The following is a 22181-nucleotide window of genomic DNA, read 5'->3' as shown; positions in this document are numbered from 1 at the left end:
TAGGTGTGTTTGGACTCACCCAGGAAATTACTCAGCTGTTTTGCAGTCAAAAGAAAAGAGCTACATTTTGCCATGAATCGTCCCCCTGGCACCGCTTCATGTCTTTTCCTCAGATCACTGCACCGCTCTGACAGCGAGTACAAACCATCGTAGAAATATAACTGCTGCATAACAACGACACAGATGGCCGGACGCTTCACTGCTGCATTATGTTCCAGTGGCCAATCTGATGACCTGCTGTTTGTTTTTATACTCCTCCTCAGGCGACTCTGCTTCATCATGTCTGAAGAGACTGATAAAATAACCCAAAGGGTTCTTTAATTTGGCCAGAATAAATTGCATCAATTAAAAAACTAAATAGATAATATTATATATATGCATATACATATACATATATCTTTGAAGCTGACTCAGAGGATACTGCTGCGCTGTACCAAAAATACCTTTGCAGCAGCATTTACTGGCCATGAGCAGCAAGAGGCAGCACTCCTCCTCCTGCCTCAGCTGTGGTATTCCTGTCACATTTTGGGGGAGTAAATTATATCGAACCCAAATGAGCCTGGGTGGGGTATGAATAGAGGGATAGTGGCAAAAGAGGAGGCAGACTGCACGTTTTGACTGCTGCATCCATCCCAGTGTTGCTGAGAGGGGCGGTGTGGAGGGGGAATGTTGTGAATGACTGAGGCAGCAGAGCAGCTGAGTGAAACTAACAAGTGGTTGCCATGCAGCAGGAGCAAGTGTGCGTGCTTCTGGAGGGAGAGATAGAGAAACAGAATGATAATGAGTAGGAGGCAGCAAGTAAGGGAGCATGAGGAGAGGAGCCGTATCTCTGAGAAGAGACACAAATCGCAGCTCGATCCAGCCTCCGCCTCGCCTCTCCCTTTCTCTCCAGATCCCTGGCTTCACTGAGAGGGTAGCACTGCACACCCAGGATGCCGGCAACGGCCAGATTCAAGGATATGTGTCGGAAGCCCACGGGAACAACGAGTTGCACACAGGAAACGGCAGCAACAGGTCTGTAAGGATGGAACGATAATGAAGGTGAGGCACTTGGTTTTATCGCCCTGAGATGAGCTCAGATGAGGATATGTCAATGCAGTCCCTGTGTTTTACCCTTACCTCACTCCCTCCCTCTCTCCTCCATCTCCCCTGTACTTGTGCAGTGTCCTCCCCACCACTGCACTTCCCACGTCTGTCTCTCTCCATCCTGTCTGTTTGTTCCCTTTCTTGCGCGTACCCTCCCTCTCTCATCTGAATCCCCCTCCTCCCGATTCACTCACTCGAACCACCTGCTGCTTGCGTTCACATGAAACATTCTTGGACCGGGGGGCTGGCACTTCCGTGAGCAGGGCAGTGTTTTGAACATGTTCACTCCATCAATGCCACTTTCTGGGCTGATGGAATCAGGCTGGGTGGCAGACATCTGCTAGCATGCAACAGGTACAGAACCCTTTGCTTTCAGATGAAACATACATAACACTGCAGCTTCAACGGAACGCCATGCTTTCAGGGGCACCTTTGCGCTTTGCTGGTGTTTCACAGCTGCCTATGCACTGCGACACCATGTAATTCTGACCTGACTTAACGCAACGTAGCCCTGACATTGACTCGTATCCCTGAGCCCATTTTCCTGCACCTCCTCCGCGATTCTCTGCTATATTCCCAGTGGAGCAGAGTGAAAGATCGAAGTCCCTGGACATCCGTTTGATATCGCGTTCATCCGAGGCTATTTATAGCTGTTTCATGGTCAGCTGAATTCAAAACATCGAGGGCCATCGCAGTAGCTTCGCCTACTCGCAACCTGCGCCTTTTTTTTTCTGCATCCACACGCGCATTTGGTGTAATTGTATTGGACTAAGTTGATGAAATGTCTCCGCGCTGAGCTGGAAACAGGGCAGCATTGACGTGAAGCTGTCGTGTCTTTGTCCAGGTAAAATGCAGGCTTCTCAATGCCTGAGCCCATCAGAGGAGAGATGAGGCACCTAGCTGTTGCTTTACCATGTGCAGCATCCACTACAACCACTCCCTTGCTGCCATGAGCGGAAACGACATGATGGCGCACTCGCTGACTCTGGAGCAGAAGACGGCGTTTGCCTTCGTGGGGATGCTCCTGGTGTTCCTGGGGCTGCTGATAGTCAGGTGCTTCAGGATCTTGCTGGACCCCTACAGCAGCATGCCCTCATCAAACTGGGCTGATGGCATAGAGGGTCTGGAGAAAGGGACGTTTGAGTATGCCCTCACCTAACACAGGGACAGACACGTCTGGAGACGTCCTCACAAACAAAACAGAACTGCCTGTAGACGCACATACGCATACACACTAACACATGCAAGCTGCAGCCTTGCACAACCATCAACACACCATCGAGACATCTATCTGTGACTTACTGAATCAAGAGTCTGAAGCTGTGTGTGGCGTCTGAGGTGTATGTGCTGTCAGAACGCACATGGAGCCTCTTTACCCCGTGTGACCGCGGCACACATCTGAGGTTGTGCGTGTCTGACGAGGATGCTGTGTCATGGTCTCGGCTCTTCTGCCAGGGAGTGTGCAGTTGGGCTCATGGACTGAGGCTCCCTTTAGCCCACCTCTCAAAATGAAATATCTGTTAAGGATAATCAGTGGGACAGGGTGGGGGTGGGGGTGGGGTGGGGGGATGCAGCCAGAATATACAGATGTAGTTTGAAGACTCAGGGACACGATTCTTAATGGGGAAAACAGAGAGATTGCAGCAGGAATGTATATAGCTGGTAACAGGGTATCTATGTCAAGCTAATGCTTTCAGAACAAAACAAATCCAGTCTGTGGACTGCTGCTGCTGCCGCTGCTGCTGCCGCCGCCGCCGCTGCCGCCGCCGCCGCCGCTGCCGCTGCCGCTGCTGCTGCTGCTGCTGCTGCTGCTGCTGCTGCTGCTGCTGCTGCTGCTGCCGCTGCCGTGCGTACAGATTGGTCCTTTCTGTGGCACAAAAAGCAATCAAAAAAGTCAACTGTGATTTACATGACCTGTTACTCGTCCTAAACAATGCAAATATGACTCTCTGAGTCTGTGCTGCTGTCTGTCTCCGAGCAACGGTGCATTGAGTGAAGGTAACATCACCTGTTTACGTTTCTTTCTCCAAGGACACGTGACCACGCTGATTCATGGACTGCCAGTTATTTTGCCCGTTTAAATGTTCAGTCTAAATCATCATTTCTGAAGGAACCAGGAATTAAATGCTGAAGGGGACTCTTTTTAAAGGATAAGGATAAACTCTCACTACCTGCATCCAGAGGAAAGGATGGAAAACAAGGGTGGGGTGACTTTCAAACACTGCACCATCTTTTTCTTCTGGTGCTCAGCCACCCTTGTCCTGTCCCTACGTTTCAAAACAAAAAGCCTGGCAGTCCCAAACAGATGTTCTGTCCTGTGGCAGACTGGTCAGTCATGAGTGTTCTTTTGCTAATTTCTACCAGTCTACGGTTTCTCCTTAGTGCTGTGAATCTGCCTTACTGTGACCTTCGATGGGTTTATGTGCCTTCATCTAGAACCATCAGAGCACCTGTCTGTGTAAATGCGTGTGCACACGTGTGGCACTCCACGGCGACAGATAAAGTAGTTCATCTCCTGACTTGTTGCTTGCTCAGCTGGTGGTAGAGATCTTTTTTGTCATTGATATAGATTTGATTCAATGACGTGAAAATAAACAGAATTTCTTCACTTTGCGGTCTAATCTGGTCTGTTTGGAGGAGGCGATGATAAACGGAGTCTCGTGATGTTATGAGAGATAGTCCACAGCGAAGATGAACCAGAGGCCATATCCTCTTTGCACACATCATCTGCCAGGAATGTGATCATTATCTCTGTCACCAAGAGTGACATCCTTATCTTAAACCTATATCCCACGGAACAGAACACTGCCCATTTCCTTTTCAGCCTACTAACCTCAGAAGACAAAGCAACCCAGGTTGTAAGGAGAACTATAAATCTATTAAATTTTAACGAATGTGTCTGTTCTGCCTGGTATTTTGGTGCACAGTTTACTCAAACTTTCTTTGATTTGATCAAAGATAGCGACAACCAATCAATGCAGACAAAGGGAAGCTTTATGAGGAAACCAATAGTTATTTCAACTCAAACAAATTTTAGGAATATTTCAAATAATTCCACACACAGGATTTGGTTCCGGAGGTGGGACAGATAAATTGTTTTAATTAAACCGAGCAGAGTTCTCTCTATATTTAGCCCCAGAGTCAACGAGTTCTGAACCTTAACTTGAGCTGATTATCAATCATCAGTTTTACTGCTATTGGTCTTCGTACTTCAGGCTGTGTTCTCAATTTATTGTGATAAGACCACGTGATAAAAGATGTTCATTACGGCTCTAAAAGTGTTATAGAACATATAAGTAATGTATAAAAATATTTCACAGGATTTTAAAAAAGAATTCAAAAGTGCAGCAAAAATGTTATTTTAGGGGTTTCTTTGGAATTTCTTTGGGGTCTAAATTAAATAATCTGATACGAAAATCTGTCTGATGTCACGGCTCTTGTGTAAAATGTAAAGGCTGGATTTTAGACTTAGACTAGATGTTCTTTCAATGGAAAGGTTAATAATTACCCCGACACACATTAAAACAATTGATAGGAAATCCCTATAAATCCCAGGAAATCATTATAAAATATTTAGGTTAATAATATACCAATAACCAATACAGAATTTCAGTAGTTTGGCACATTCAGTTCTACTATTTCAAATTCTTTCTAATGCAACTGATCAATAAAGGATGAATAAACAACATTGTTGATTGTATAACTATTTCCAAACACCACAGCAATGCCTTTTGTAGACTGCTTCAAGAAACAGTATGGAACAGGAGCAAATCTGTTTAAAAAAGATATTAAAGGGATAGTATATAAGACCTGTTCTAAAAGGAAATGTGGTTTGAAGACTCGTACTATTTTGATCAAATCAGAACCTCTGTTTTCATCGTACGCCACTAGTAGATCAGAAATGATCCCACTGCAACTTTTCCATATGGAAAATTTTCACCCTCCAGTGTGACTCAGCACTGCGTTTTAACAGCTCCCAACAAATTAGTTATCCGTTGCGCAATTGACTGCTTCCTTTTGAATCTTCCTGTTATTACACGTGTGGGCATTTTATTTTTCTTGGCCTGAAACACAGCCAAGGTCAGACGTCCATTTATTAGTCCGTTTTTTCCATGTGCATAACTCACACTGGTGTACCAGTAATAAGGAAGTTTACCTGCTAAGAGGTTTTTAAAATGCACTTCAAAAAGTCATGCGGCTGTAGGAAAGCGCCTCGGGCATATTCCTGTAATTTAAGGTGTTATATTAACTCTCATTTCGCTCCTGAATATGGCTGTTTGATCTACAAACCCGTTTGACAAAGAATTATTAAATACTTCAACCATAATGAACTCCTGCTTTATGTTTTGACACTTTTCCACACATTTAATCCAAGAAGGGGTCGCCCACAGCGGTATACCCAGGAATGGACACCTGTGTTATCAATTACCTCTGCAAAATCTGAAAAAATAAAAATAAAAATCCACCACAGACATACATCCCAAAATGTCCTTGAAACTTTTCCTCCCTGCTTATACGTGACCTGAGACCTCCGCTTGTTTCCCAGCGCTTTGAGGAAACACTTTCCACCACCACCCCATAAACTGAGGCCACAGTACAACGTGTGCTGCACTTCAGACAATAATATTAGTAATCAATTCAAGGCACTCAGGCAAGAACTAGCTTTATCTCTCATTTGGCGTTTATGATTTGGTTAATCGTTAAGCAATGTCTTTGTGTCCCCTGCATAGAGCAAGGACATACCTGACACCCCTGTGTCAGTGCTCTGAGGGTTGATCCAAGGAAATAGCCAATAGCTGGCATTCACTATATGACCCTGACAAGCAGGGTATAAAAGCAGGTAATCACAGTTGAAGCCAGTTTACAAAAAGACTTTCAGCAGATCGGAGATCATTGTAAAGCTAGCCGAACGTATACCTCCCAAACAAGGATACTCTCACCAGCTGTTTTGGTATTTTAGCATATCGCTGGAGGACTAGGAAGATTTGAGAAGTTTTCTCAGCTTTTGTGATGGAGTCAGACAGGCAGGTGCACGTCAATGCGGCATACGATCCCAATCTGGACGAGCCTCCCAACTATGAGGAGACCAGACGGGCGGTGCGGCCCTCGGTGGTCAGCGCCTTCGGCCACGACACTCTGGATCGGGTCCCCAACATCGACTTCTATCGCAATGCAGGCAGCGTGAGCGGCCACAGGGCCGTGCGTCCATCCCTGCAGGAGCTGCATGATGTGTTTCAGAAGGTGAGTGACTGCGTTATTTGTCCTTTAGTTCACCTTCTGCATAATATTACACCTGATTTGCCTCCAATGCCCCAAATTCAACTGCCTGTGAGCAATCAGGTCAAAGAAATTTTTATTCAAGTTACTCCAACACCACCATCGGAAGTTAAGAGAGTAATTAAAGCCACGCTTGTAAAAAGTAGTTATGAAACTAAAGCAGACCCAGAAAATTCTCTTCATGGTCAGGGGTCATTTTCAGGATCATTTTATGGGTTAAATGAGATTGGCAATAAAAAAAGCTTTCTTCCATAGCAAATGAAAGATGGTATGTGGAGAGAATGATGCCCACCCCAGGGACTTAGGAAGAGTATTCCATGTAGTTCCTTACTTGGTGTGAATGTTTCTTTCCCCTCCAGTAGAGGATGATGAAACACCCCTGAGCGCGTTCCCTAAATCAAATGCCAGCTGGGAGAGTCATTTCATCGACGACATTCATCTTCATATAGAGTTCAAATTAGCTGTGCTCTGTCCTGGGACACCTTTCTCCTCAGTTTTCAAAGACAGACACGGCCGTGCAATGTGCTGGCAAAACACGTCATCAGTCTTTATCTTAGGCAGTCAAAGAGTCCAGCCGCTTCCAAAAATGAGTCCAGTCTTTTGGCCTCTAATCAAGCACTTAATACCCGCGTAAAGTGATGACTGAGAACCTCAACAAACCTATACTCAGCTAGATCAATCCGGTTCCATTTCTTTGCTTGCCATAAGCCAAAGGCCAAGCACACAAAATATTGGCCCCAAAAATACATCAACATGCACCTGCATTTTCTATTCTTAACAGGGTGGCCGTATCTCTGTGCCCGACACTGTGGAGGATGACAGCGAGGAGAGTATCGGGACTCCCTCGGATGATTTGGAATCTGCAGTTCTTGTTGACGACACAAAAGCAGTAAAGTTTGGCTGGATCAGGGGTGTCCTGGTGAGTTGTGCTGGGATTTCTTGTGTTTTGCCGTATCCAGGTCGCATGGAGGCCCTTCAGGAGCGACTGCGGGGACGATCGTGACTTTCAGTGGCTGGCAGAGAGCAGAAAAGCTGTTCACAGCTGTACATTGTGACACAAAATATAAGTGTGCAATCTGTTAACATTGCAGTCTTCTGTTTTACAGGTGAGATGCATGCTGAATATCTGGGGTGTCATGCTGTTCATCCGTCTGTCCTGGATTTTCGGTCAGGCAGGTTGGGGTGAGTGATACACACATTAGTTCACAGTGCTTCAGATGTGATGCAGTTTATTTTTTATTTAGTGAAATTGCATGTACACTGATTTGGACTGAATCAATAATAAAGCAGTTTATGTTGTCACACTCTAAAAAAACGAAGAATTATTCCTCTAATATTTGGATCATGTTGTTGGAAGAATAGCCTTTTTAACTACTGCATATTAATAGCTGACCGTTCCAGGCTCAGAGCACTGCAGGGTTTTGTTCCTCCAAGTGAAAATCAAGGATTTCCAAGCTGTCGTGTGTGTTTGTGTTTGTCTTACAGGTTTGGGAATAGTGATCATCCTACTCAGCTGTGTGGTCACCACCATTACCTGTCTGTCCATGTCCGCCATCTGCACAAACGGCATTGTCAGAGGAGGTAAGACGGGATATTTAACCGACGGGAAAAAGTGGCCAGAGTCGGTTTCAGTCAGTTTCAGTCTCAGATAACACCACAAGATTTTTTTATGGACATAACAGAAGGACAGAGGGTGTAGATAAAGAGCACATGCCTGCCCTTTTTATCACCTCTTTTATCAAAACATGAAATGGTGGCTAATAATCCACGTGCTTTTTGTTTGTTTTTCCTCAGGAGGAGCTTACTACTTGATATCACGCAGTTTGGGACCAGAGTTCGGCGGGTCCATCGGTCTGATTTTTGCCTTTGCCAATGCAGTGGCCGTGGCCATGTACGTGGTGGGATTTGCAGAAACCGTAGTGGATCTGATGAAGGTGCGCTGTGTCAGGACTTTGTGCTGATAACTGGATTCCTTGTTTTATACTTATATTTGCCTCTGTTTTGGACACAGGAGCACTCCGTTATCATGGTGGATACATTAAATGACATCAGGATCATTGGATGTATAACTGTAGTGCTGCTGCTGGGCATCTCAGTGGCTGGAATGGAGTGGGAAGCCAAAGTGAGGGCGGCACCATGCATTGTGTTTGCCCCAAACCCCCCAGTAAAGTTTAAATGTAATCAAATGTACTATTCTGCTCTCCACAGGCCCAGCTTGTTCTCCTTGTTATCCTGCTGGCAGCCATAGTGGATGTGTTTGTGGGAACGTTCCTCCCCGCCACAGATGACAAGAAATCAAAAGGAGTCTTTAATTATAACTGTAAGCATCATCTCAAAGGTGTTACGGTAAATTCCAAAAGGTTAAAAACTAAAACATCCTCAAACTCACTGACTTTTGTTTCTTTTTCAAAGCCCAAATCTTTTTAGAGAACTTTGCACCCGATTTCCGCGGTCAGGAGACATTCTTCTCGGTGTTTTCCATATTTTTCCCCGCTGCAACCGGCATCCTGGCCGGAGCCAACATCTCTGGCGACTTGAAGGTAGGTTTTGACTGCTGTTCCGACCACGTCACGTTACTCTTGGTCTCTTTTGGTGTTTTTATTTACCTTTTTTATTTCACAGGACCCACAGGAAGCCATCCCCAAAGGGACTTTGTTGGCTATCCTGATAACTGGTGTGACCTACCTGGGTGTTGCCATCTGTGTTTGTAAGTGCAGAAACCCAACATGCAGCTGAGTGAAGCCGGTCTTTTTGGCCTAACACTTAAGCCCCCTTCCTCTCTGTGTGTCTCTCTTCTCAGCTGCATGTGCCGTCCGTGACGCCACTGGAAACTTGACTGATCTAATCACCCCCGGAGTTCCATGTAATGGTCCGGCTATGGCCGCCTGCGAGCTCGGCTACAACTTTTCTTCGTGTGCGACGACAAAATGCGACTTTGGGCTGAACAACAACAATCAGGTACACCAAGTTCAAAGGTCTCCTCCGCAGAGGTAGAGCTCCTATCCATAACTGATGTTCTCCTCTTTCATATCAGTTGATGACCCTTGTGTCCGCGTTCGGCCCCCTCATCATTGCTGGTACATTCTCGGCCACCCTTTCGTCTGCTCTGGCTTCCCTTGTCAGTGCTCCCAAAGTCTTCCAGGCTCTGTGTAAGGACAACATCTACAAAGCCCTACACTTCTTCGCCAAGGGATACGGCAAGAACAACGAACCAATCCGTGGCTACATCCTCACTTTCATTATTTCCGTGGCCTTCATTCTCATTGGTCAGTTCAGCTGCCTGTTCTGTCCGGTCGTTCTTCTTGAGCCTTTTGGTTTTTACTGAACTTCATTTGATCATCTCTCTGTAGGTGATCTCAACATCATTGCTCCCATCATCTCAAACTTCTTCCTGGCGTCTTATGCTCTCATCAATTTCTCCTGCTTCCATGCATCCTACGCCAAGTCTCCAGGTGGGTTTGCTGCCAGACTTTTCTATCTGCATACACATAATTAAACAGAAATAACAAGATGTGCTTCTGATCTGTCCTCTGTGTTCAGGATGGAGACCTGCCTACAAGTACTACAACATGTGGCTCTCTCTGTTGGGCGCGCTGCTCTGCTGTGTGGTCATGTTTATTATCAACTGGTGGGCGGCTCTTCTCACATACGCCATCGAAATCCTTCTTTATGTTTATGTCACTGTCAAGAAGCCAGGTGAGCTACATGCCCATGTTCTCACACTTAAAAAGTGCAGTGATGATGCTTCCAACCTGATTTTCACCTGGTTGTCTCCAGATGTGAACTGGGGTTCCTCCAAGCAGGCGGTAAGCTTTGTGAGCGCAGTAAGCAATGCTCTGGATCTGATGGGCATCGAGGATCATGTCAAGAACTTCAGGTAAACGTCTACAGAGCATTTGCTGTGGGCACAATCCCAAATGAGTTTGTAGAAATCCTTCTCACAAATGCTATCATCTGATTTTGAGCTGTTCTCTCATTCGTCAGGCCTCAGATCTTAGCAATGACCGGTTCGGTGCGGGACAGACCAGCGCTTCTGGATCTGGCTAACTCCTTGACAAAGAACTACGGCCTCTGTCTCAGCTGTGAAGTGTTTGTGGTGAGGTTAACCCAAAGGTTCAATCCCCCTCAACCTTTTAATCCACCAAAATCTCATTTTAAATGTTTGCATTTCAGTCAAGTTTGCTCAACTTTTATGGCTCGAAAGCAAACATGCTCACAAGCGTAACTTTATGGTTTCTCTGCTCTCAGGGTCCGAGGTCTGAAGCCCTGGAAGAAATCAATGCTTGTATGGAGAAGAACCAGCTCTGGCTTACGAAGACCAAACGGAAGGCATTTTATACAGCTGTGGCCTGTGAGGACTTCAGGGCAGGGGCCGAGAGCCTGCTACAGGTCAGTATGGAAGGATCTATTTAAAAAAAACAAAAAAACGCTGGATTTTATAAAATATTGTGCAACTTTTTATTTTAAGGAAATTTTATGGAATTATAAAGACATTTATCCTCTGCAGGTGTTTTTTTTTTTACATTCTTTTGAAGCAAAATATATTTTTACAGTTGACAATGAATAAACCAAACAGGGACCCTTGTGTTGCTCCACAACACTTTGTGCTACAGATTAATCATATTTATATTGATATTTGACATCTGCCAAACTGCAGCAGCTATAGCAAATAACATTTTCACCCATCACATTGAAGAATAATCTTTAAACTCAGTCTGAGCAGGAGACTTTTGAATGGGACAAAAAGCATTTTTATTGTCCCATTTCTCAAGCACATCAGTATCTATTGCTGTGTTATGACTCTGGCCTAGATCTATTTTAAGAATCTGGTGAGGACATTAGTGCAGGAAGAAGAAGAGAGTTAATGAGGAGTAGAAAAACAGTCTTATGGCGGCCGTTATCATGCTGCTAAGATAAGGCCCTGGTTCATTGTCAGGACTGCTCACTTCAAACACTGAGGCAGATTAGAAGCTATAATTGATTAACACCACGGCATTTGCGTCCCTGCAGACAAAGATATGATGCATGATCTGCTCATAATTCCTTGTAGTAAAATGTGTTTTCCTTCTGGTAAGGATGATTACTGAGGTGTTTTTTTATGGTTCTGCTCAGGTGTCCGGACTCGGCCGTATGAAGCCAAATACGTTGTTGATCGGCTTTAAGAGCAACTGGAGGAACTCCAGCAAAGAGACGGTGCAATGTTATGCGGGAATAATGCAGTAAGACCCATAGACATGCAGGCAAAGATCTAGACCACAAACGAGATGTGAAGACTGTTCTCATTTTCCTTTTCTTTCTGCCAGTGATGCATTTGACTTTGAGTTAGGAGTACTCATACTGAGGATGAACCACGGACTCGACATGTCACACATCATTGAGGCGGAAGGTTGGCACTGAAAACTTTTTTGATGAAACATGAAAATCCTGTATATGTTTTGTTTTCTAAATATGTGTTTTGCTAAATATCTTAACCTGAGTTCAACTAGCGAATCAACAACAAAGACATGGACTGAGTGAATATTTATTCATCAAGCCTCTGTGTAACAGGCCGCAGTAAAGCAGCTGATAATAGTGGGTACTTTGTTCTGTAGATTAGAATTCATAAAGGTCAGATAACAGATGACATGTACTGTAATCACGTCTGTGTCAGCACTGTAGGAAATCATTCCAAGCATTTATTAGAAACTGAGGAGCTTCTTCTGTCTTCCAGAGGAGATGCTGAAGGCAGCAAAGGAACAGCAGATTCTGGAAAGTGGAATGACGCCGAATGGAGGCAAAGCAAAAGGACTATTCAGGAAGTCCAGGAAACATTCTCAGCAAGTGCTCACGACCAGAGGTATCGGTCTCTACACCTCATTTACTTACAGATCCCTCTGTCTACGCTTTCCTCAGCACCAAAAGATGAGAATAAGATTCAATTTATCTTCATCTCTGCACTGAAAAGGCTTTTAGAAAAATAAGGTGTAGTCTGAAAGTGTAGTCCAAAAATATGGTCACAGACCTTCAGAGCAGGCTTTTACCAGGCAGGGGAGAGCTCATATCTGCTGAATCGATCTGTCTGCTGTCTTGAAATCACACACACACACACACACACACACACACACACACACACACACACACACACACACCACTGAGCTGCAGCTTGGCAGCTGTGATGTGTGCAATCTGGGTGTGACTGTCTAGAACATTAAATCTCAGATATGGTTGTCCCCGCTGATGTAAATGCTTAAATCTCAGATATGGTTGTTCCTGATGATGTTAATGTCCATTGGCTGGCTCCATCATCTAACACAACTCTTCTTGCCAGCTCTGTGAATCACTTTCTCTCTAGCTCTTCCCACCCCTCGCTTGTTTCTCATTTCTCGGTCCTCCTCCCCCTTTGCCAGTTTCGGTGTGCGGCCCTCCGCCCCCACAGATTGCCAAGATGAATGAGCAGCTGATGGAGGCCAGCGTTCAGTTCAAGAACAAACAGCCTAAAGGCACCATCGACGTGTGGTGGATGTTTGACGATGGAGGTAAGTGTTGGATGCCACCGGTAGAACCACCCGGGTGAAAATGGAGGCAAACACAATAACTTACTTGATTGTTGAATGGATAGTTATTTTTGTAGGTTTCAGGGGTGTTGTTTATGTTTGTTTTGCTCTCTTTCAGGTCTCACCCTGTTGCTCCCTTACATCCTCACTACCAGGAAGAAGTGGAAAGACTGCAAAATGAGGATCTTCATTGCAGGACAACCCGAACGCAGCGAGCTGGATAAAGAGGAGTGAGTGAAAATAAAAGATTACTAGTCACTTTAGGAACAGTTGTTGGTTGGGAAAGGAAGCAAGTGAAATGTAATTTTTTCATAGCAATATCTAGAACACTGCAAAATTAACATCCAGGCTAATTGTATAATTATGTATCCAACAGGATGAGGGCTCTGCTGCAGAAGTTCAGAATCAACTGCACTGACATCAATGTCATTGATGATATTCACATGCCGCCCCGTTCTGAGAGGTAATCTAATTTATCCTTTTAAAATAACAGCAGATGGTGCAGCAGCATGGATGTCAGATGATCAAAATAAAGTGCAGTAAAAGTGTCTTCTTCGCATCCTGACTGAGGTTTTATCTTTTCCCCTATCAGCTTGAAGAAGTTTGAGGAAATGATCGAGCCGTTCCGTCTGCACAAGTCCAGAGACTCGGAGCAGGCTGATGCCAGGCAGAAAGAGCAGCCATGGAAAATCACTGATGAGGAGCTAAGAACATTTGAAGAAAAGGTAGAATGATCAAAAACGACGTATTTGTTCCCCTTTGTTATGTTTGGTGTTGCTGATTCAAGCCGTTGCTCCACAGACTAATCTCCAGATTCGACTGAACGAGCTGCTGCTGGCAAACTCCAGAGCGGCTAACTTGATCTTCGTGTAAGTGTGATCTGCTTTAGTCTTGCAGGACTAACTCTATATGGGACTAACCAGCCGCTAACATGTTCTCCTTACCTACCATTTCCTGCAGGAGCCTGCCCATCGCCCGCAAAGAATCTATCTCCGATTACCTCTACATGGCCTGGCTGGACATCCTGACACAAAATCTTCCACCAACCCTGCTCATCAGAGGAAACCACAAGAGCGTGCTCACATTCTACTCCTGAGCTCCCGGCAGGTTAAATAATAGTTGAACAGTTTTGTAATGGCTCAGCAAGTTCTGAGCATTCTTTAGTTAAAACGTGATGAGGGTGTGCACATGACCAGGTGCCATGACATGCAAATATTCCTAAAAAAAGATATATTAAAAAACATTTTGTCACAGTCTATTCTATATGATGACTATCTATATGATGTATGTCCCATTCGCTGATCATTTGTGGCCCAAGTCACTTAACGTGTATCATGTTGGTGTGCACAAAACGAAAAGCTCCAAAGCTGAGTTGCGTTCAGGTTTCCTTCAAGGAAAATACATTTTTGATGTTAGATTTGCAAATGTCAGAGTCTAAATGTGAATTTTGGAGAAAAACCACATTAAATCCGTAGGGAAAACGATTTATATGTAGGTATTTAAGGTTTGAATGTAAAAAAAAAAAAAGCAAACAATTTTGTTAAATCATGTATTTCTGACTTGATCAACCAATGAAGAAAGGCAAACATGTAGAGGTTCAAGGCTGCTTTCATTCGTTACACTGAAGTATTGTTGCGTGATGCTGTGATATAAATGCATATATAGCTGTCTTAATTCACCGGAAAATAGGTTGCGAGCAAACGACGATCAAAACATATTCATAAATGCTTTTACTGGGAGGAAGGGCTTTTTTCATTGTTCAACCTTTTTGTATCAACTGAATGTAAAATACAGCTATGTTTTAATATTGTAATGTATTTTTAATGCTATTATCACTGCTATTTGTGGAAAAATTAACGAGCTGACAAAATTATGTAAAGATGAATTCTGATGTATATTTTCTGACAAAATAAATAAAATCAGTTTCAGCTGTTCTCATACTAAAGTAGCTGTTGTTGGGGGACTACTTTTACACTCTTCTGTCAGCCTTTAAAAATCTAAAGTTGTATTTTCCAGAGAAGAAAATGCAGCATATTACTGTAAATTATTCACATCAACTAAACAAAATTTGGGTTTTTTTCTTCAATTTCAGAGGTCAAATTTATCAAAAGTAAAAAAGTACATTTTAGAAAGACAGTGGAGCTATTTAGACTTTTTTTCCAAATACAATAATCTATGTTTGAGATCCATAATAAGGTTTGTTAAAGTTTTTGTAAACCTCTAATATTGAATGGCATTAATGCATCCCTTTCTAATGTTGATATACAGAAATTTCATGTGGACTTTTTATATCATTGTTTAGATATCTGTAATAAATTACATAATGACAACATAGCTACTTAATAAAAAATAATATAATAAATACAATTGTTAAGTTAGGTTTATGCAATGTGAACGGTTTTAATTAACACTGGCACAGATTTTATGGTCTGAATTATTTTTTCATTAAACAGAAACTACTGGTTAATAAATATAATCCCGAGAAAAGACAGGAAATGATTCTTTACGACTTTGATCAACTGGATCACTGTGGATGGGACGAGGAAGTGCAGTCCAGGCTCGCGCCAGCAGATGACGGTGCGGCGCGAGCGCCCACGAGCGGTTAAGTCAACCTTTGCAGTCGGTTTAAGCTAACGTAACGACACAACTCGCACTAATGCTAATCGGTATGCGGTTAAAGAATTTTACGGGTTTTCACGCTGTGCCCCGTTTCTTAGGAAGGACATTTCAAACGCAGATTGTTTTTCAAACTAAAGGCAAGCAAGATTCCAGAATGGATTACGTTATTAGCAACAGGACGATGGCCGATTGACCATAGCAGGTTGTAGACTGTGTAGCATTGCGCTGGTCTAAGACATTAATGACACATTGAATGGAAAACGGCGTGTTTATATTGCGGTGCAATGCGTAAGTAGAGCGATGGAAATCGCTCTCATTTTCTTCTGTGTTTTCTTTATATCGGATGTTACGTGTGTTGAACCCATCGCGGAACCCTTTGAGCGTTCTTATAGGGTAAAATGATTATACGGAATTTGGGGGAGGGGCCAAATATTTCTACTTCCTGCGCGGGAAACGGCTTCTAAAAACCCGGGAAAACTCTGCAGCAGATGCTCAGGGGGTGTTAGTGTTGCATACGAGATAATTTGTTCTTAGGTCCAGGTACACCCAGGCTTTTGTAAGCTGTGTAATTTTTTTTGCTTTAATTCTACCATTTTTTTGTCAACATGCGCATTGTAGATGTTGCTGGCTGTGCAGACTTGTCGCCATCGAAAAGAGCAAGGACAGAAACAACAACAACAACAGCAGCAGAGAGACCTGTCCTGAGGTTCGCTAAGCTTTCTGAACATGCCACGACTCCAACAAGAGGATCAGCTAAAGCAGCGGGTTATGACCTCTACAGGTTGTTTACACTGCATATATATTATTTTTTTTATATTTACCCACTTCATGCACGCTGTCTGCATGAGTGCACCAATATCAGACCATGTTTTGTGCTATATGGTAATATATTGAAGCTAGTAATTTGCTTATAAAATGGGGGGTCTTTTTAGGCAGCAACTTATTCCACAAGCTACCATTCTGTAAAAGTAAAGTGTCTCTATGCACATATGTTAACTTTTTTTTTATTATTTAAAACAGTGCCTATGATTACACCATTGATCCTTTGGATAAGGCCATTGTGAAGACAGACATCCAGATAGCAGTTCCACATGGATGCTATGGGAGAGTGGGTGAGTGTTTCTTGACACTGCTGCAACTGTGGTTTTATCAGGTTTGAAGCGTTACTTGGGCCCCACTTATGAAAACATATTTCATTCCCTCGTCCTTATCAGCACCACGATCTGGATTAGCAGCCAAATACTTCATAGATGTCGGAGGTGAGTGCCTGCCTACTCCGGGACTGTGAACCAGAAATACATGTTTTGTTCTGATGTTCCTATTTGCTCTGCATAGCTGGAGTTGTAGACGAAGACTATAGAGGAAATGTGGGGGTTGTGCTCTTCAACTTTGGCAAGGAGACATTTGAAGGTGAGTGTGTAACACATAACATGGCGCATGCATCAAATGGAAATGGGTATATTTTAGAAAGGTGGGGTATTATGATGGTCACTCATGAATTAAAAATGTAGAGATCATCCTTGATAAAGGGTCTGATGAGCATATGCAAGAGTATACATTTCTGGTCTTCCTCTGTGCAGTGAAAAAGGGTGACAGAATTGCTCAACTAGTGTGTGAGAAGATCTGCTATCCAGAACTGCTGGAGCAAACGGTAAATGTCACTTCAAAAACGTTTAACATGTAGAGCACGGGTTCAGCTTTTTAAAACAATGTTACATTTTTTAATTTTTAACTAACCTTGCTTCATTCTTTTAGACACTTGATGAAACGGCACGTGGTGCTGGAGGATTTGGATCCACTGGACACAACTGAGGGATACTAAATAACGGGAGTTGTATATGTTTGCTTTAAAATCTGTTATTAAAGTTATGTTTGCTAATATGAACTTGTTCGTGTTTTTCATTTAAAGTTGAGTGCAATTTGAAATGCAAGTCTTCCAAATCTCCACAAGGGGGCAGCAGGAGACAAGAGTTGTATAAAAGCGCAACACAGGGTTCCTCTAACGATCAGATCATGGAATTATATCACTTTGACACATGTATTTCAGTCTCTAGCAAGGCAAAACAATGAGTACATACACCAAAATGTTTTATTGTGAATTTACAACTAAACCCTCACTGATGTGAACAGAACATGGACTGGTGTCAGGTTGTTCCACGCCAACGCAGCACTGATTGTACATGTGAGAGAACGTGCGGCCACAGAGACCTCAGTGCATAATCATGAAGGCCCAGGTTTGGCATCATCAATGTATGTTGTGTGTGCAGGTGTGTATGTATACACAGTTTACAAAGGAAGTAGTTGGTCATAATAAGCACCATTACAAACCCCTCTATTCCAGGGGCTTCCTCTAGTTTACAAATGCTTCATAGATTAAAAGTGGCATCGATTATTACAGTATAAACACAATTTACATGTAGTATAGAGGAGAGCGGGCAGGCTAAGGAGCTAGCTGTTACTGGGCAAAGACACGGAATCTTCAGAATGTCCAATGGTGTTTGTATCTCGCTGACTACAGAGTTCGGCAGAGTAGTGCAGTGCATTCAGAAGTCTATGTGGTTGTGTTGCTAGCACCAGTAAATATGAATTATTCTAGTCAGTAGGAAAAATGGAAAAGCGTAGTTTAAATATGCAGTAGGAATCATTCAAGCTCAGACGTGGCTACAGCTCAACAGTCCATAGAAGGTTCTTTTCCTCTCCTCTCTTTCATTTTCACACCATTTCAAATAAAAATGTGGAGAAGGACCAGTTTTATTTTTGCGTTGATGGGTTTGTTCAGTTAATATACCTGAGGGGAGGAAATGAATTGATTTCAGACTATTGGAACTGACCCTTTTCATTCACCTAAGTGACGTTCCGTAAAACTCCACAATTCGAGCATCCTGCAGTCATAAGCCTCTTTAATGGCACCTGATTCCACATATCATACAACACGGAAAACCCTTCAATTAATAAAAACATACATTTACGCCTCTAATGGTGCTTCACACATGTCTGGAATTTGGGGAATCAAGATGCCTTTCATTTCATTTTCCACATAATTTGTATCTATGATATGTAGAATCATCTTTGGCAACCAAACGACGCAGTTACACATCCCCCCCCCTTGTCTCTTTGGTGACAAACTGTTGAAGGAGAAGTTGCCACAAACCGCTAATCCAGAGTCAGATGTTTTGGCGGCCGTGTGCCCAACCCTGGATTAGCCGTTGCCGGCAAGGTCTGCCTGTTTCAGTCATGTGACGGTTAATGGAGGATGATCTGCACCCTCATCCTCAGGATTTCTCCCAGCTGTCCTGTGAGGTAGTCTTTATCATGTTGGTCCTCCAGCTGCGACAGCTCCTTCTTCTTAAAGAGCGGCATGCTGCTGATCTGAAGCAAATACGCTCCTGGGGGGAGGGCTTTCTTCTTGCTCAGGTGCAGGTAGCTGACGCCCTCCCTCTGGTTGATCTTGAAGTAACCTTGGTCGTTCCCGTGATCGATGCTGTAGCGCACGTGGTCGCTGAGGGTGGATAAGGCCGGGGTGAACTCCAGGATGTGGTCCCGGTTGCTCAGGTCACTCAGGTTCAGGTGGAACTGGAGGGTGTCTTCGATGTCCACGCTGGCCAGGCTGATAACCTCCTGCAGGAAACAGCAGTGTGTGAACGTCACAGTACGCAGCCTTCCACCAAAAACAAAATGGTTTTCAAACAACTAAGGATTCACTTTTTCAGTTGTTCTTTGCGGTCCCTACTTCCTGCCTACTGATAACTGATTTTTGTATGGAGTCTAAAACAGTGGTTGGGGTTATTGGGCCTATTGTTTCACTGCTTCCGGTCACCAGAGACTTTTTTTTTTTCCTTCAGGGAGTGTTTATGTCATCCATATTTAAGTAGAGGTTGGGATTTGTGCAGAGAGATTACCTGCACGTCTCCGTCACGTGTGGCGTTGGTGCTACGACGCATTCGGCCCTTCTTGGGATATCCGTTGATCTTACACTCATAGCAGGCTTCAGGGGACAGAGAGTTATCATCTGCTTCTCCTTCCTGTCCAGGACCGAGAGAGCTGCTACCAAAGCCCAGACCCGTAACGCAGTGCCTGTGGGACCAAAACAAAGCTGTTCGTCAAGCAGGAATCTCTACGGGCAGCTATCACATGGCTGGTCCCTCACGTACCCTTGCCCGGCACGGTAGTACCCAGGCGGACACCCGCAGAGGTAACCCCCGTCCGTGTTGGAGCATCCAAACTTGCAGGGGTTCTGGCTGGTGGAGCACTCGTTAATGTCCAAGCATCCGCCACCGCCCTGCTCGTAGTTGAAGCCGGTGGGGCAGAGGCAGCGGAAGCTCCCCAGGGTGTTGTGACACGATGCTCCCCCGCAGATCTGAGCGTTCAGACACTCGTTCTCATCTGGTCGACAGAAAACGGAGGACAAGAAACCAACAAAAGGTCAGAGTGAACTGACCCAAACTGACACAAACACTTACTCCAGTCACATGAACTCAACGCCTGAGTCTTTTAAGCGGGTGAGCAGGATGTAGTTTGAGCCTGTGATTTTCTTTTCTCATGGCCTCACTTCACTCAGGGAAAGGTTAAACTATACAGGGAAATGACAACCACTCTAGAGTATTTGTATTATAAAAGTGTCAGGAAAGAGGTGAAGGGGGAGGACAATAACTCGTTAATAAACGGCTTCAAAATGGAATCTAGCCTGGAATATCAGGACTGCCAGGTACATACTTTGGCAACAGACACATCAGGATGCCTCAAAGGGAAAGAATTTCTATATTTGCTAACAAAAACAACAGTGGAGCTTCTCACCCACACACTGGTTCCACTGGTAGTGCTGCAGGTAGCCCTGCGGACAGCTGCACCGGTATCCACCCACCAGGTTCTGACAGCCGTGCTGGCACCTGTGGTTGCCGTCACACTCGTCCATATCTGTCAGGGGCGAAAAAACAGCGAGTCTTATTGCAGGAGACGGATTCTGCACTGGATCAGCCATCACACAGGCTGCCGTTAAAGGTCGGTTGCTGACCGACCTTCACAGGCTTGAGCGTTCGGATCCAACGAGAATCCACGCTGGCAGTCGCAGCTGAAGCTCCCCGGCGTGTTCTGGCAGACGCCGTTGTTGCCACACAGATTGGGATCTGTCGCACATTCGTTGTTGTCTGCAAGAAGGAAAGGATCGGCTGGGTTAAGGCGGCCGATCTGCCCACAGATGAGATATGAGTCACAGCAGCTCAGCTCAATCAACGGGTGTTCCACAGTCAAGTCAGCCTTGAATCAAAATGATCTTGTCAAGTTGTGGCTGCAATCGATGCAAAAGAGAAGGAAGTCAGGGGTATTCGTTTATTCAAGAATGGTTCGGATGGATGGAAGGATCCCCAATGTCACTTGTTCGTGTCTGATAACGTTCTAACACCTATAACTGTCATCATAGCTTTATTGCTTCAAAACTTGAAGCTTGACTTCATCGAGGAGGCTGTTTTATGGTCTGGAAAAAAAAAAAAAGAGAAAGGCGTCTGGTCGTCATGGCGATCCACTGCAAAGTTCCATAACAGAGCACTGCTGAGCTGACACGACTCCAAACCAGTCGAGCTTAATAAGATCAGTGTGATATCAGCCAGAGTCCATTATCTTTGAACAAGAGATCGTAAAGGTCGAACCAGTGGGTGTTTTAGGACTCTTTAATGCAGGGGGCTGACACACGTTCCATCAAATGACGTTCCATCGTATGACGTGGCTGGGTTGTGTACCATGAACAACGAAGAGCGGTCAAAGGTGTGCTGACAGAGTTTCCCTATTGAGGTTTTTTACTCACCGATACAGGCAGTGTGATGCTGGGAAAAGCCAGGAGGACACTTGCAGGTGAAGCCACCGATGGTGTTAACGCACAAGAACTGACAGTTGTGCTGTTTGGTCGAACATTCGTCCAGATCTAAAAAAGAGAGAGATCAGAGTGAGGCGGAAATATCTCCCAAAAAGTATTAAGGGCTCTTTAGACAAGTGTCTGAGCCTGTGTGAGGTAAATGCACATCCCACTGTCTGCACTCTGACTCAAATTCCAGTCCTTCTACAGTCACTGACCCACAAATGAACTGCATTTAGGCAGATTGATGGATCACTAAAGCCATGATAAATAAAAATAACTGGTCCTCAATGGTCTGGACTCATAAACAAGATCTATAAACAGAAAAACACCCAGAGGAACATGTACAGCGAGCCGTGTGGTTTGGAACATGCCCTCTGCACACACCAGTCCAAATGGAATGTCATGGGACAGTGAGCAGAGGTTCTGGCCCAAGGCCGAGGTCCCCCACCTGGAAATTAAGTCGAGCGACAAGTTCGACGTCACTTATCCTTCGGGGAAATCTTCACAGGATCACGGTTCTCTACAAGCGCTAAAATCAGCTCGACTACTGTTGTTTGAGTCTTCTGCCCTGTCAGACGTGTGTGTGCGTGCGTGCGTGTGTGTGTGAGAGAGACCTCTGCAGCTCTTTCCGTCTTCCTGCAGGATGTATCCGCGCGGGCAGGAGCACAGGTACCCTCCCTCTGTGTTCTTGCAGATGAAGTTACAAGGCTTGGGTGCCTGAATGCACTCATCCACGTCTGGAAAGGGAGGGGGAGATACAAAGGGTGAGAGGTGCAGTTTGATCCCGCTGCCAGAAATTCCAGGAGGGGAAACCAACG

At 44.4% G+C, this 22181-nt stretch overlaps 4 protein-coding genes across 9 annotated transcripts in view; 3 read left to right on the top strand and 1 right to left on the bottom strand.

Moving 5' to 3' along the window:
• Nucleotides 1-593: 593 nt before the first annotated feature.
• ctxn2 (cortexin 2) lies at nucleotides 594-2606 on the top strand. Its single transcript, XM_029846179.1, has 2 exons — nucleotides 594-1041; nucleotides 1931-2606. Exon 2 carries the CDS (start codon nucleotides 2000-2002, stop codon nucleotides 2243-2245), a length of 246 nt encoding a protein of 81 aa, XP_029702039.1. The 5' UTR covers nucleotides 594-1041; nucleotides 1931-1999; the 3' UTR covers nucleotides 2246-2606.
• A 3320-nt stretch (nucleotides 2607-5926) lies between these two features.
• Nucleotides 5927-14841, top strand: slc12a1 (solute carrier family 12 member 1). The gene is made up of 25 exons (XM_003969643.3): nucleotides 5927-6327; nucleotides 7145-7282; nucleotides 7470-7545; nucleotides 7849-7944; nucleotides 8158-8297; nucleotides 8375-8485; nucleotides 8572-8683; nucleotides 8776-8903; nucleotides 8986-9070; nucleotides 9164-9321; nucleotides 9398-9629; nucleotides 9714-9815; nucleotides 9904-10059; nucleotides 10141-10240; nucleotides 10348-10459; nucleotides 10612-10752; nucleotides 11476-11582; nucleotides 11667-11749; nucleotides 12074-12199; nucleotides 12750-12878; nucleotides 13015-13126; nucleotides 13273-13359; nucleotides 13489-13621; nucleotides 13698-13765; nucleotides 13857-14841. Exons 1-25 carry the CDS (start codon nucleotides 6097-6099, stop codon nucleotides 13990-13992), a joined length of 3099 nt encoding a protein of 1032 aa, XP_003969692.1. The 5' UTR covers nucleotides 5927-6096; the 3' UTR covers nucleotides 13993-14841.
• A 605-nt stretch (nucleotides 14842-15446) lies between these two features.
• Nucleotides 15447-17396, top strand: dut (deoxyuridine triphosphatase). Of its 4 annotated transcripts, none has more exons than XM_011610005.2 (7): nucleotides 15447-15562; nucleotides 16134-16296; nucleotides 16536-16627; nucleotides 16730-16774; nucleotides 16851-16925; nucleotides 17096-17166; nucleotides 17271-17396. In XM_011610005.2, exons 1-7 carry the CDS (start codon nucleotides 15553-15555, stop codon nucleotides 17325-17327), a joined length of 513 nt encoding a protein of 170 aa, XP_011608307.2. In that variant the 5' UTR covers nucleotides 15447-15552; the 3' UTR covers nucleotides 17328-17396. The 4 variants fall into 4 exon arrangements, with proteins under 4 accessions (XP_011608307.2, XP_029701572.1, XP_011608308.2 ...); XM_029845712.1 differs by having other exon boundaries at nucleotides 15506-15652; XM_011610006.2 differs by lacking the exon at nucleotides 15447-15562 and adding an exon at nucleotides 15659-15803.
• A 190-nt stretch (nucleotides 17397-17586) lies between these two features.
• fbn1 (fibrillin 1) overlaps nucleotides 17587-22181 on the bottom strand; it is a 43127-nt gene continuing 38532 nt past the window's right edge. For all 3 annotated transcript variants that reach the window (XM_011610003.2, XM_003969834.3, XM_029845711.1), the window contains 7 exons: nucleotides 21978-22100; nucleotides 21313-21429; nucleotides 20531-20659; nucleotides 20310-20429; nucleotides 19667-19898; nucleotides 19415-19589; nucleotides 17587-19133 (listed from right to left, as the gene is read on the bottom strand). In XM_011610003.2, coding sequence (XP_011608305.1) covers nucleotides 18759-19133; nucleotides 19415-19589; nucleotides 19667-19898; nucleotides 20310-20429; nucleotides 20531-20659; nucleotides 21313-21429; nucleotides 21978-22100 — 1271 coding nt within the window. In that variant the 3' untranslated portion in view covers nucleotides 17587-18758. The remainder of the gene's footprint in view (nucleotides 19134-19414; nucleotides 19590-19666; nucleotides 19899-20309; nucleotides 20430-20530; nucleotides 20660-21312; nucleotides 21430-21977; nucleotides 22101-22181) is intronic.

Source organism: Takifugu rubripes, chromosome 13 (assembly GCF_901000725.2).
Source record: "Takifugu rubripes chromosome 13, fTakRub1.2, whole genome shotgun sequence".
NCBI classification, from domain to species: Eukaryota; Metazoa; Chordata; class Actinopteri; order Tetraodontiformes; family Tetraodontidae; genus Takifugu; species Takifugu rubripes.
This window is presented reverse-complemented; position numbering and strand designations above follow the sequence as displayed.